Source organism: Centruroides sculpturatus, unplaced genomic scaffold, assembly GCF_000671375.1.
Source record: "Centruroides sculpturatus isolate CEXI.00-Female unplaced genomic scaffold, Cexi_2.0 scaffold31, whole genome shotgun sequence".
Lineage (NCBI taxonomy): Eukaryota > Metazoa > Arthropoda > Arachnida > Scorpiones > Buthidae > Centruroides > Centruroides sculpturatus.
The window spans coordinates 399,030-414,673 of NW_019384496.1; the positions used below are offsets into that span (position 1 = coordinate 399,030).

At 32.1% G+C, this 15,644-nt stretch overlaps 1 protein-coding gene and 1 long non-coding RNA gene across 2 annotated transcripts; both read left to right on the forward strand.

Annotated features, from left to right (window-relative positions):
• Window positions 1-1,042: 1,042 nt before the first annotated feature.
• On the forward strand, window positions 1,043-1,341 carry LOC111621939. The gene is made up of 3 exons (XR_002756166.1): window positions 1,043-1,107; window positions 1,179-1,247; window positions 1,315-1,341. It is a non-coding gene; the product is annotated as an uncharacterized LOC111621939 (long non-coding RNA).
• An 11,050-nt stretch (window positions 1,342-12,391) lies between these two features.
• LOC111621907 (hydroxysteroid dehydrogenase-like protein 1) lies at window positions 12,392-13,545 on the forward strand. The gene has a single exon (XM_023364158.1). The coding sequence runs from the start codon at window positions 12,448-12,450 to the stop codon at window positions 13,396-13,398; it is 951 nt and encodes a 316-aa protein (XP_023219926.1). The 5' UTR covers window positions 12,392-12,447; the 3' UTR covers window positions 13,399-13,545.
• Window positions 13,546-15,644: the final 2,099 nt, after the last annotated feature.

The following is a 15,644-nucleotide window of genomic DNA, read 5'->3' on the forward strand; positions in this document are numbered from 1 at the left end:
TTTTTTTAAGGAACACTAACTTCTTTATCAATATACAGTTATTGTATTGTTCGTACTATTATTAATACACGTAAAAACTACTTATATCGCTACTCGGGTTGCACCGTAGTTTGCTCTCCCGTTGAACACCACTAAATTAAAAGTTTTATTAACATATTTATGAATAAAAATTATACGTATTTATAATAGTAGTATATAGGAATCAAAATGGAAGTAAAACAAATTGAAAGTGAAATTCTTTTTCTTTCCTTAAATGCATCAGCACAAACTGTGGGATTAAACATGCTTAGAAATCGATACTCTAAGAAATCTCAAATTAAACATTTCGAATTATATTCAAATTTTATCGAAGTTTTTCTTCTCCTAAATAATTTTGCTTTCCTCACGACGATATTTTCTGAAAAATTTATGTGTGGAGATTTCTTTAATGTTTTCCTCGATTTCAAGTTTATTATTCAAGTATTTATCATTGGAATGATAACAATTTGGACTCTGCAGTTTACTTTTCTCAAGCGAGTCAGTTTAGAGTTTCCAAGTAATAAATATTCGTATGAAACAGATAAAGATTCAACCACCTTAATAGAATTCCGCTATTGTATGTTGTTGGTAGTTATAGTTTTGCTGCAAATAATACCTCTGCTTCTCTTAGATTTATTTTTATATCTAACCATGAAAAAAGCAACCGAAATTGAATATTTGCTCTGTAATATAGACTTGGCAGTATTATTTATTCTTCTAATTGGACAGACTACTTATATATCGTTTTTTCTTTTTATTTGTTTTTATATTCTTTATCGTGGATTTACCGCATTGTCAACTAGACTCGATAAAATTACTCAGGAAAAAAGTAATCTTGAATATTCCATTCAAAATATTATTGTAGAATATACGGAATTAATGGAAGACATTCAGCTTCTTAACGATAAATTCGAAATGCTGTTTGCTATAACGTATTGCTATAGTTTGTATGCATTTAGTATCCTTATAACACTAGTTGCTTTTTACAATTTACCCGAAGAATTCGAGATAGGTGCATTGATCACCATCCTGTACCTCATATATCAATAAATAATAATTGCCTTTGGTTTGTCCAGATTGACATCTTCGGTAAGGCTTCTTTAATATCTGTATTATAGACTATTATTTACGCTTTGAAAATTAATTACTATTTAATTCAGCTTTATGGAAATTTCAACAAAATCGACAGATTTTTTGCATCGAGATTTTCTCTTGTATTCAAATTAAAGGTAAGATAAATTTTGTACATCTGGACTTTATGATGGTTTAATATTTTATAAATTGTTTCTTAATTAGATGCTGGATTTCATGAAGAGATTCGGGAAAATTCCGATTGGAATATCTGTGGGTGGATTTTTTCGAGTCAAACGTAATTTTCCGATTAAAGTATGGTTTGTTTACATTAAGATATTTTGTAATTGTTTATTTATAATACAGTTTGTTATTTTCACTTTTAGATGTTGAGTAGTTTCTATTCTATTCTCAATGCATTTATGCAATTGGGAAAGACGAGTAAGCCCACAAAATGCACATCATTTCACTTTGTGAACGAAAGCAATATTTAGAAACAATCGGAATATTGATACAGTAGACCCTCTGTAACACGGTAGATAATTCCGTGTTGTAAGAGTCACTTAGATTTTACAATCTACCGTGTTATAGGGGAGGTCTACTGTACTGTTTGAAATTATATAAATTTTACTGTAGATATACCTACGAATTCGGTGTATTCAGCTGTAATTCCGAACACTATCGAAATTTATTTTAAATGATTCTGTTCGTATTGTAATCGATATGACAGCCAATTCGTCAGTGAAGACTTCAGTATATGGTTTGAGGAATCTAAAGACTTTCTTTCGTAAATGGTCAATATGGTGAATCCACTTTAGAAGGCAAAGTTCAAATGTTTTTAAGACATTTGAGAAAACACATTGTATAGTAATTTCTTGTAATTTGTTAATACCATATTTTAACTTGTTTTAATTTACTTTATTTGATTTATTTATAAAATAAGAAAATTTTCGAATGTCATTAATGAAGTATTTGAATTGAAATCTAATATTTGAAAATAATAATGTTCGATTGTTACGTTCCAAATTTGTTAGATCGAATGATACATTATGTTTTGTGTTCTAAACAATGTTTTTAATATGTTTGATTTTATGATAATGGGCCTTTCAGCCAGAAAATATTATTGTAGAAATTTCTTGTATATATTGTATTTCTCTATGTAGGAGTTAGTTGTGATTATACTACTGAAGACAGTAGAAGTCTGATTTTAAAATTCGAGTATCTTTTTGAATTTATTAGAATGACTATTTTTATACAATAGTACAACTATATATCTAATTAATTAGGAGAATTTTGTATAAAATTTCACGTATTTATGTGACAAATTTTGTATTCACAACGCGAACGGTATATTGTTTTCTTTAGCTTCATATACTTCCTAGTTTAAGCACTCAACTTGTGTTTTAATTGTAAGGAGTGTATTTTGGAACCAAATTTCGCTCGAAAACTTGAATGTAAAATTTGACTTTAGAAATAATAAGATATTATGATATTTCTTGCTTGATATTGATGTATGAAAATATTAAAATAAACAATTAATGTTATTAATTTTATTTTAATTTAGTTTTAATTTATTTACGACACTGTTGTCATTAGCCTTTTTCAAGTGTTCAAATTCAAATACAAATAAATCATAACAAACATACAAATATTAGAAGTTTTTATTATGTTTTGTGAGGCCCCATCATTTCCGCAAAATTTTGGTTATTATTATAGACCTGTTTATATGTATTCTATTATTAACATTATAATTTTAATCTTAACCAGTTTATTGTATTTTAAGATATATATGTATTTTATATCCCTTTTTTGTTTTCTTTGGTTGTGAAACGAACAAATTTTAACTGCCAGACAGGACGCCCTTTGCCCGGTGTCGCAATAACACACCCACATCTCGATGTTTGTGTGAATGCGACACCGGGATTGTTTATGTTTATCAGGCAACGTTGTAAAGGAATTTTGCCTATTTTTCCGACTTTAGGGACTCCCCTTCTAAATTTTTAGCAATACGGATTAAAAATATGTTCCAGAAACGAATTAAGATAAAAGAAGTTATTCATTAATTGTTATAAATCTCACAAACATGCGATGGAAAAGATGAAGGGTTATGACCGTCGTTTCCTCCGTTTTCAATAGTGTTAGATGACAGATGGTACTCTATTCATGTTACGTGTACGTATATAATTCTTAATACACAAGATAGAAGTACTAAATGATGACCGATCATGCTTATCGGAAATTACCTCAACTTCCTCCCGAACAAAATCATAAAACGAAGAATAGAATAAAAGGGAATGACGAAAATCAGAGATTTAGTGAGAAACTGAGCGAAAGGAAAAAGAAGACAAAAAGGTGAAAGTGAAGGAGAGAAAATGGAAGAAAAAAATAAAAAATTTTTTTTTCTACGAATTTTTAAAACTTATGGAATTTTAGGAGAGAAAATGAAGGAGAACAAAAAAGAAAGAAAAAGTGAAAGAAAAGGAGAGAAAAAAAAGAAAGCAGAAAGAAGAGAAGGAAAAGATAAGGAAGGTAACTCCTAGAAGAAAAGACAACTTTTTTCCTGGCATGTTGTGAGTCGCAAGATTCTGATACCACTGCAAGGTATCTGCGTTTTACAAATAGAAATAAGCTAACTTCTTAAAACAGATTTTGTACTTACTATTAATTTCAACTAAGTTCAAATGTTAAGATAATAAATTTTCTCCATTTATTCGTAAGTTAGTTTACTTGATTTTGCATTCATCCTCCTGAGAGGCTCATTCCTAGACTTCGGAGTGACTTTTACTCTCGCGCCTTAAATATCTGCCTTTTTGTTTTTTTCTTGTCTAAATCCGAGGTGTGTGTGATAACACACCTGGTGCCAGGGTCTTTCCTACCCTAAACTCCTGTAATGCAATTTTTGACAACCCTCAATATCCTCACAGTTTCTTTATTATTCGAACTGGACACTACAAAGATGCAATCTGGTACACAAAAAATAATTGCCTGGAAAATTTATAACAAAATTTATGAACATATCTCGGGTCCAGTACTAAACAAATATCGGTATTATTAGTATTAGATATGACGGAAAGGAAGATTACTTAGTTTATTTGAATTTTTAATTGTTTAAAAAATAATATCAGCCACTTTAATTGAAATAAAGTACATTGCGTTTGAACTGTACAACGTGAAGAAACTGCAAGAAACTGCAATACCACAGAATGCTACTGTAAGATTTTTGAATCACCAATGAGAACACTCGGGTGCCATAACCGGGAGTGTGGGAAGATCCTGTATTACAAATTTATGAAACGTGCATACTGTGTCCACTTATTGTATAAATTGCAGGGAAGAACCCTGCCACCTGCCATGCAATGTGTCGTGATTTCGTCCAGGCTGCGGAATAAAAGGATTTCACAGCACTTCTACATATGTGAATTAATTAATCAATATATCTGCAGTGAGATTCTGAAAGTCGAATGACTGGCTGCTCATAGGATTTATCGGGCTTATTGCACGGCCCCTGATACGACTCTACTTGTCATCGCAGGCCTCATACCCATTCATCTGACGGATAAGGCGGCCATGGCTCCGGAACCTCGTCCACAAGACAAACTCGATAGACAGACAGACCTCCATACACAAGACAAAGACCCTACCAAATTTCTTGAACAGTAATATACTTACATTGACGAATATAGCATCTAAAGGAAGAAGAGTGGTAACTACAAGTTGCAGTATGACCCTACTATATATGACTTTCTCACACCACTGAATATCCCCTACGATATGTTCATTTTCATTGACGGGTCTAAACAAGACAGCAAATTTAAGTATTTGGAAAAAAATTAAAGCTAAATTTACATATTTGGAAAAATTATTGGTTTATCGCGTGATCGCTCATGAACAATATACAGTAGACTCCCTATAACACGGTAGATACGTTCCGTTTTATGTGAATTCCGTGTTTTACGAGTCTTTTAGATACATGCGCCAATCACAGACTGGCACGTGTCAAGTTTACGGACTACGGCTGTTTGAAAGGTTTTTTTCCATAATATTAATTGATTCTAGACTAATTGACTCAACATTTCCAAAATATGTATAATTTTTGGGGAATAATCCATATAAACTATGATATAAACAAAAAAATTGTAGGATTACTTACCGAGTGTGCACCGTTCGACGACGTCATTGCTTAAGCTTGTTTTCGTCGTGGAGCGGCTCATCGAACGGCGGGCGCGTGTTTTCTAATAAATTATTTATTTTTGCAAAAAAATTCGCTGAACTTCGGAGACATCATTAATATAAATATAATTTCTATGGACGTTAAATAATAAATGGTTTTTAGTAGATCTGCTGCTCGTTTAAACTCAACGGTTTGTGCAATATCCGCTATTAGTCTAGATTCGACCAATCCTGTCGCGACACGAGTCGGCGATGACGTTTTACCGTATTATACGAGTCTTTTTTAGCGTGTTTATACGAATACGATCGCAATTTTTTCGCCGTGTTACACAAATCCGTTTTATATAACCTGTGTTATAGGGGGTGCACTGTACAGTTTTACACATGCTTAAAAAAAAATCATAAATTTTTTATTCTTTTTTATAGCTTATAAGTATGTGCATTCGTATACATGTTTCGAGAAATAAAATTATATTTTAATATTTTATATTATATTCATTTTAATTTATTTATGTAAATGTGACATTTAAGTAATTTTATTTAAAAAACCGCGTAACTAGAAAAACACTTGAATTCAAACAATGCTTTAGAAATAAATATGAAGCAAGAATGAATCTCCTTTGTTAAAAATATTTTATTGTGAAAAATTCATCTCCAAGTTTAATGTTTGATACGAACTATTCATTTTACAAGGACCTTTTTTTATTATTTAAAGTTTAAGATAGGCGATGCCTTCATAACGAAAAGATAAGTGTAAATCCAATTTTTGATAATTGCAAGAGTTATTATTAATGTGAAATCTTTTCATTTTCAGGTTTCAAGTAGCCCAAAAGGGAAGTATGTGTCCATAATTAGCGCATTGCTACTTGATTACTTACGATTTTACTTTTATTTTAGGTACGGTGTTTCAGGTATTGCGTTGCTGGTATGATGCATCATTCCAATGCGTAATAATAGTTTTAGAGAACGATTCCGAATCAATTATAACCATTTTTGTTGTGGAAATGAAGCGGTTCCAGTTTTTCCTGTAATGTGGATGCTGCCTAGACATTGCGGGGATTCTGGACAAACAAAAAACCCAAGGAGAAGGGTGGGACCTTGACGATGGTTCCGTGGCTTCAAATGAAATTATTTTCTGTCACTAACTTCACCCGGCTGAAAGAATTAAAATTATTTCTAAAATGTACTGTATTTCTTTCACATTTATTCAACAGTTGCCAGTGAATAAAACAACGAAACGCCGTTATTTGATCGTGGGTCAACGGGCTGGCTACGCGCGTTTGCCGAGTTTTCATAACATTAATAAAAACCGAATAGGAAATTATTTCCTATAATTTGTTTGTTATACATATTAACTATATAAGTAAGGCCCTAGCCACCTTCTTTACGAAGTTATTTAGTTTTTATTTTCATCTGTAATTTATACTTATTTTGTTTTTATGACGAATGCGCACTTTTATAAATAGACCAAAATCGTTTGGGATATTATAAATTTCATGGTCTGTTTGGTATTGTGTTTTGAATAAAAACAAAAATTCTTAAATTAATTTTAAAATATATATTTGTGAAGACTTTAATTTCTTTAAGACAAATAAACAGATTTTTTCTGCCCATTAATATGATTCTGTCTTCTTTCGATTTAGACAAAATAACTTGGTAAATTTTCGCGACACACCGGTTGAAAATCACTGGTATAGACGGTGATTTTCAACGGTGGACCGCATAAATTTTAAAAGGTTATTAAGTAAATTATTTAAAAACAAAGCGCAAGAACAATAAATGTATATGTCGAAATTAAAACCTGTTTAGAAAACTCGTATAATTAATCTATTGTAATATATAAAACGTACACAGTAGTAAAATATATTCATAAGGGAAATTATATATGCATAACAGTAAGTTTTTTCATTTGAAATAAAATTTTCTTTAAATCCAAAATGTATAATTGTCCATATTTATTTGAAATTATTTCAACTTACAAATAGCATTTAGAAACCTGCCTAATGTCCGGCTATTATCACGTCAGTTTAAATGCGAATCACGACTTAATAATTTCCATTTACACAAAAGCAAATTAATTTAAATAACTATTATTGTAACCTGATGCTTTTTAAAGAACAGCAATACCGTTTTAATTCATTAAAAATACAGACAAATTAGGTTATGTGACAAGTATTATGGTGATAAAATCTTTACAAACGAAACTTTAATACAGCGAGAGACAGAAAGTCCGCTCAAACTCCGGTCGGCCTCTTCACTCGAGCGGGACAGAGAAGTTAAAGAAACGGGACAGAGAGAGCCCTGTATGCTTCACCGTCTTTTGTCTTTACTCGAGCTGGCCTTAAAGATGCGGGACTCAGTGAGCCTTCTCCGCCTTTCGTCGGATCTCCTGTCTTCGTCTGACCGGGCCATAAAGATGCAGGACACAATGACAAAGAGTTAACAATAGTCACTTATAATGCAAAAAGCCAACAATACATTTTAACAATTCGTTACCTATTGTTAGAATATATTGTAACGTATTATGATCCCGTCATATTTTTACGTCACATGTTACGTAAAAATAATCGGTTTGAAATATTTCAGAAAGGATTATTTTATTAAAATAATATTCATTAGAAAGAGGATTACCTTAAGTTTTTTAAGTTAAAATAATGCTTTTTTTCTTAATAAATAAAATATTAGAAATGTCAAATCATTCATTTATTCTAATGTTATCCGTATTTTTGAAAATTCAAAGAGGAATTTGTAATGATTGTGGTCCTTTGCACTCCATTACCTGGAGTGCAAAGGATTTCGTCGAAAATTTCAGAAATTTTCGACGAAAGGTGCTTAAGCTTTAAAGTGGGTGAATAAATTCGTGCTTCTCACACACAGTAACATCCATACATACAGAAAGAATCCCAGTGGTTTTGTATTTCTCGACGTTTCAAGGTCCCGACCCAAAAAATTTAAAGATATTGGGTGAATAATTTTTTCACCGATCTCCATACTTTTCCTCTGTTATATATAACATAGCCGAGAAAATAAAAACAAGCTTAATTTTGTGAGAACTCGGACTTTTACAAAAATCTTTTCTCGATTTCATCATACATATTTTGACAACTAACGTCATTGTTTATCATCAATCCNTATTCCTCCGGTAAACGCATTAATAATAATTCGGCATGCTCCTGATCATCGATTACACAACCGATTTTCCTCAACTGGTCAATGAGGGTTTGTATTTTGTTAATATAAGCAGCCATACCTGAACATGTGTTAAAATCCATGGATTAAAGTTCCCTTTTTATTTGCAGCCTTCTCAGAATACTCTTATCTTCGTAGAGATTTGCTATTGTATCCCATGCTGCCTTTGCATTTGTACAGTGTTGGATATCGACTTTAACATGGTTTCCAACTGTCAGGGCTATCGTTCCTAACGCCCTTCGATCACAACTTTTTTCCTTTGCCATAGGTTCTCTATCTGTTACTGGCGTCTCGATCGCTGCCCACAGATCTTCCTTCATCAACAGCATTTTCACGTTGAATTGCCACGATGATAAATTGGATGAACCGTCCAGTTTTTGAAAGTTGACGAAACCTTCCTTTGTGAACATATCTCCATCTCGCACGTTGTCTATCGGATCCCACCAAATCTCAGATAAATCCAGTACCAAATCGAACAAAAAACTATAACTGTCCTTGGTTATTTGGAAGACATAATCTGGTCCTGGGAAGACATTTCTGGGCCCATAACCTTTTGTTAGTAATATTTGTTCGTTAAGTCGGATATATTGAGCCAGCAAGGATGTAAANGAAATTTTCGACGAAAGGTGCTTAAGCTTTAAAGTGGGTGAATAAATTCGTGCTTCTCACACACAGTAACATCCATACATACAGAAAGAATCCCAGTGGTTTTGTATTTCTCGACGTTTCAAGGTCCCGACCCAAAAAATTTAAAGATATTGGGTGAATAATTTTTTCACCGATCTCCATACTTTTCCTCTGTTATATATAACATAGCCGAGAAAATAAAAACAAGCTTAATTTTGTGAGAACTCGGACTTTTACAAAAATCTTTTCTCGATTTCATCATACATATTTTGACAACTAACGTCATTGTTTATCATCAATCCTTTACTAAATGAGAACTTTGTCAGTTTGCACGCTGTCAGTGGCGACCGCGACGCTTTTCCGTGATACTTTGACCTCCTGGCCACTCTCTACCGTTAATATCGGAACTGACGGCCCAACGAAGCAGTCGCCGCCCATCCCAATGAAGCAGTCGCGCAGAACATGAGGTTGTACCGTACAATAGGCAAACAGACATATATATACAAGGCTCTCTTGGCCAAAGAACACAGGTTTAAGTTAATTTACAGATGGAAAGATGTGTTTGTGACACGATATTCTTGATTTGTATAAGCCTGTTACAAGGTAGTGGTCACCTTCTGTCAAAGTTCGTAAAGACTTCCACGTTTTGAAAAAATTGTTGCTGTTTCTTGAAGATGGTTTCATTCTTCACTAGGTTCGATATCTGTCACGCCCAGTTAAATCCCTGAGTTAGTACCGCATCGATGAAGTTTTGTCTTTGTCTGTCAAATTGCTACAGTCAAAAATCAGGTGTAGGTGTCCTGGACAGTGATTCCGTCTCACGGATATGTGTTGTTGTTTCTAATTTTAAAAAGGTGGAGGTACACGTGAAAGTTATCATGCACTGTCAGAGTTTGGGTAATTGTAAAGCTTGTAAAGCCTCCACCTTAGACGTTCTTTATGTCTGGGATAAAACCAAATGTGGTCCTTCCGGTATGGCCCTTCTCCCAGGCATCCTGCCACTATACATGAGTAATGTCTCTGATCCATTCTCTAATCTTAGATTTTCGTACACTGGTTTAGAACGGACCAAGCGAAGATTTATCAGCTTTCTTTGCTAAATTGTTGACTAGTTCATTCCTGGCACGACCGACTTGCCACAAACCTATCTAAAGGCTACTTCATGGTTATGTGTTCTCCATTAACATTTTCTTGATCTTGGCGTACATGAAGTGATATAGAGAATATTAATATGTATGACGTTAAGTGGTCATTGTCAACTTAAACTTGTCTTATTTGTAGGTTAGGGAATTGTAAAAATGTAGAGGTGTTCGTTAAGTAGAGGTGTCCTTTAATGGCAGTTTCACTGTACGTAATGTTTTTTATTCCTATCTTTTATGAATAAAAAAAACACCCTGAATTCCTAAAATTTTGAGTAATTTATTATTTGTAAATTTTAACGATTCCTAATATAGTAGTTACTTTAAAATGAAATATTTAAGTTAAAGAATTTTATAGTTGAAACAGCAGTGAGTTATAAACTGTTATATTAAATTTTTTTACAACATTAATAATAATAGTTTAATGTTGTAGAAAATAGTTTAATAGTTTAGAAATAGGTTGCCACACGTCATTAAAAGTTAATCTTTCGACACATTTCCTGAATATTTAAGAGAGCGATAAAAAGGCGAAACGGTGCCATCAGCACATTGCTGAAATAAAATTCTGTTACCAGAAACGATGGGACCAGCCATGCTGAAGGATTATTGTTTGACTATCAAACGACAAAGCAACAGTGAATATAAGGGAGTCCGTTTAATGGAACCGTATATTAATTCGACACATTTGCCTGCTTACTACCAACTAAATCTCGCTGACAAAGCATTTTCATGGTTATTCACGAATTCAGTACACTAAATAATTTTGCTCAAGAGGTGAGAAAACGTTTTAACAAATCTAAAAATGTGATATTAANTAATGCTGTAGAAAATAGTTTAATAGTTTAGAAATAGGTTGCCACACGTCATTAAAAGTTAATCTTTCGACATATTTCCTGAATATTTAAGCGAGCGATAAAAAGGCGAAACGGTGCCATCAGCACATTTCTGAAATAAAATTCTGTTACCAGAAACGATGGGACCAGCCACGCTGAAGGATTATTGTTGGACTATCAAGCGACAAAGCAACAGTGAATATAATGGAGTCCGTTTAATGGAACCGTATATTAATTCGACACATTTGCCTGCTTACTACCAACTAAATCTTGCTGACAAAGCCTTTTTATGGTTATTCACGAATTCAATACACTAAATAATTTCGCTCCAGAGGTGAGAAAACGTTTTAACAAATCTAAAAATGTGATATTAATCTAAAAAGTAAATGTAATATTTACTTTTATAAATATCGAACCTTTAATTAAAAATTAAATTTCATAATAAACTTTATTAAATATAAAAGTTCATATACACTTTAGACAATTCCATTTACAAATTTAATTGTCGAATTAATTATAATTCTGATCTGGACGTATACAGACGAATTCTAATATCTATATTTTTCTGTAAAGTATCTTACAACAGTAAAAAATGGCCTCAAAGCTTAAACACCGACTCTACTGAGTGTTAGAAAGCTGATTTGTGTACTGATGTAAAGATAAAATGCTCCACGTGGTGAGGCTCCCTACGACAAATTATCAGTGTTGTTTGGTTTTACACATTCCGCCACTTGAGAAATTAAATTTCCATACGAGAGGGAAACAACAGACTCTGGAAAGTTACACATTAACGAAAGTATAGCTACAATGTGAAATGATAAAGTGATATAAAGTGTAATATTTATGAACAATTTATAATTAAAAATACTGTATTTAAAAATTTTTTATTCTAATAGAGAAAGCCTAGAAAATAGATAATAGTTATTTTAGTTTCTATTGTTTAGCTTATTCGTTTTCCTGTTTGCGGGTAAAACAAGGAAAATAACCGGCACATTATAGCTTACCTGGAAATCAAATTAAAAATCTAAATTACGCAAGCGTTTACAATGACGTAATCATGCGAATCCAAGGGAATACGCGCCCCTAAAAAGACATTAAAAATTCAATTAAGAAAATAACATTCTTGTTTACTTGCAAATTAATAACTTTTTATAATAAATAAATAATATTGTAAATAGTTTATTTATTATAAAATTTGTAATAGAAAAACCAGCCAAAATTTTTCCCAGTAATGGATATTTGCTTCCATGTTGACAATTATGTGTAATTAACGATACCAGGAATAAGTCACGGTTCGTGGGTGCTGCTGCTTATTTAACGTCAAATTCGTTTTTATGCAACATAATATACGTGTACTCATTTCAAAGTATTGGGAAAATAGTAAAAAAATCATAGTAGCTATGGATAGTGATAAATTCGTACATGTATACGAAATGATTTTAATTTCGACTGGGATTTTAGCATCATTTATTTTACTGTATAAACTTTTTCGATTATTACGTTTGTTCGTAATTTTTCCGCTTTCTAAATATTATGCTGTTGATTTGAAAAATTATGGAGAATGGGCCGTTGTGACCGGTGGAAATTCGGGAATTGGAAAATCTTACGCTTTACAACTGGCTCAACGTGGAATGAACGTCCTCATCGTTGGCAGAAATATGGATACTCTTAAACAGACCAAGAAAGAAATCCAAGACAACTACCGAGTTCAATGTGAGTACGTACAAATTGATTTTACTGAAAACGGAAACATTTACACCAAGATAAAGCGACAACTAGAAGACAGGAACGTCGGTATTTTGGTTATTTCTGCTGGTATTAGTGGTAATTTTCCGTGTCATTTTCTCGAAGAAACCCACGAAAACGTAATTGCCATGATACAATTACACATTCGAGCCGTAGTAAGAATGATTGATTTAGTTGTTCCGTCCATGTTAGCAAAACAAAGTGGAGCTGTAGTTATTGTATCGTCCGCATCTTCGAAATATCCCGACCCGGCAGCGAGTCTTTATTCGTCCTGCAAAGCATTTTCAGATCGATTCGGCAGAGCAATTTCTTGGGAATTCAGAAAAGATGACGTTCACGTTCAATGTCTTGTTCCTTATTTCGTCTCGACCAATATGGTAAAATCTGTTGAAAAATACCTTGAACCACTAAGATATTTTATAGTTTCTAGTGATGAATTTAGTAAAAGTGCCGTGAATACCATTGGAATCGACAACTACACAACAGGGCATTGGAAACACGAACTTCTGGGTATATTATTGAGTTTTTCTCGTAACTTCCTTCTTAAATATATTGTTAAAAAGATATTTAAAACAGTACATTTTAAACGATGTAAGAAAAACTAGTAGTGTTGACATTACACTTCTGAAAATCTGTCCATGAACTGTAAGTGTCCAAGAATATTGTATTCAAGTATATTTTTTATATAGATCATTCTTACAAGTAACAGGAATACGAAATATATTTTACGTTTATATGGTTTACATCTGTGTTATGTTCTGTACATCATTATTAATGTTTTAAAATTAATAAATAATAAAGTGTGTTACTATGATTATTAACTTGTCAAAAGTGGAGAATCGATAGTCGCGTTTTTACTGCAACCAATTAGACAGTCGGATTGCACAGGGAAAGACGGTTAAGCGGTTAAAGTTTTAATTTACCCTTCTGTGAGACCGAAAACAAATACTGCTAGAGAAAAACCTAACAGATTATTTCACGAGCCCTTAATCATCCTACCGTCGTCATTATGAATCTCTTTCAATCTATGATGGACTTTTTAAAATAGCCGTTTTAACTCCTTAAGCCTCTTTCAATTTTTGATATGAATGTAATCAAACGTACAAAATACTTAAANAATCTCTTTCAATCTATGATGGACTTTTTAAAATAGCCGTTTTAACTCCTTAAGCCTCTTTCAATTTTTGATATGAATGTAATCAAACGTACAAAATACTTAAAACTGAAAAAACGAAAGAAATGCGTTAATTTTGAATAAAAAGCTTCAAATTTTATTTTTCCTTTGTTTCCCCTTTCTGCGAAATTTAACACCGATGAGTCATTGTTTACACAGCTGGATGACCTTGAGAACAGCTGGAGTCGGATTTCCCGGGGCATTCTCATAGACGTCTCTGGAGGACAAGGTGAATACTAACTAGGCCTATATTTTAAAATATTTTTAAAAAATTAAAAATTCTATTGCGATTTCCGACCCCCCTAATTAATTAAATCTATATAAAATAAAATATATTAATCAAATTATTCTATAATAAAATGAAAATAGCTTACTGCTCTTTAAGTTAATTTTTATTTAAAGTAAATGATTGTAAAACCAAAATTATCTTTACAAGAACAAACAAGTCTGATATTAAATTCTGGTTGATAAGTCTTCTGATATTTCAAACAATCTAGATTAACGATAAACCATTTGAAGTTATTTTATACGCTATAACTTCGTGTTGCACACAGATAAAGAATGGAGTATAGAATAACTTCTCAATTAATTTTTATAGCCTACATTTTATGAGTAAACAACATCATGCTATTTTTTATATGGAAATATCTATACGAAATCCGCTGTTAAACCAGCCAGCCACCTGAGATTAAAATTAATGACAGAGACAATAAAAAAAACCATCCATTTTCTCGAGTGAGTAAATTCGGATATGTCGGATAAATATATTTTTGACGTTAGGTTAAAATTAATTCACGGCATCCGAACAAAATTTTCGTGTTTATTGTACTTAATGTTTGCACCACAAATAAAAATAAATCAGAGATTACTTTTAAAAATACTTTTGAAAACGAATAATTGATCAAATTTAAATGTATTACACATTTTTAACATAATTATTGTGTAATAAATACAGTAATATACACTTAAACAGCGCATTTCGTTACCTGTCATTACATTTATTAATTTCAAACGTTTAATGCCTTCCCTGTTGCTTCGTAATACACAGTTATGCCTCACAGCATCTCATTTCAATTTCAATTTATTTTTAGGCTCGATAATATGTTAATTTGTTGCAGTGTAGCTTCGTAGTAAACAAAAAATGGCGTAAAACGTGCAGGTAAAAGAAGCATAGTGAAATATTTGATCCGGCTGTTAGGGGACGTAGTGTAGCAGCGATCTTTGTCTTGCGATTTGTGGTATCAAGTTAGTTAGCTTTCTTAAAACCAGGGTAACGATCTGTCGCACCCCCCATTGTTATAACAATGTACTGGAGTACCGATTCGTCGTTACCTTGCGAAAAATCGATTTTAATGAAAATTTTTGGCAACAGATGCCACCACTTGACTGTAGTGTGTTGTCTACCATCTGTTTCACATATTTTTGTCCAGGTGGTGTTTTGTCGACTCAGAAATTTTTATTTAGCGATTTATTTTCTTAATTTATATATTCTCTCATTTATTTTATAGCATATTTACGTAATAATATTACTAAAATACGTTCATTCATGCTATAATAAGTTTATTCAGTTATAATAAGTCAATGTATGATAAATATTTAAATTGTGACCTTTAATTTTAATATTTTATAAATTTTTTTATTTTTTATTTTTTAATTTAATTAAAAATATTAGCACAT

Excerpts from the sequence above, each read along its gene's own strand:
- LOC111621907 (XM_023364158.1), top strand. The coding sequence starts at position 12,448 with ATGGATAGTGATAAATTCGTACATGTATACGAAATGATTTTAATTTCG.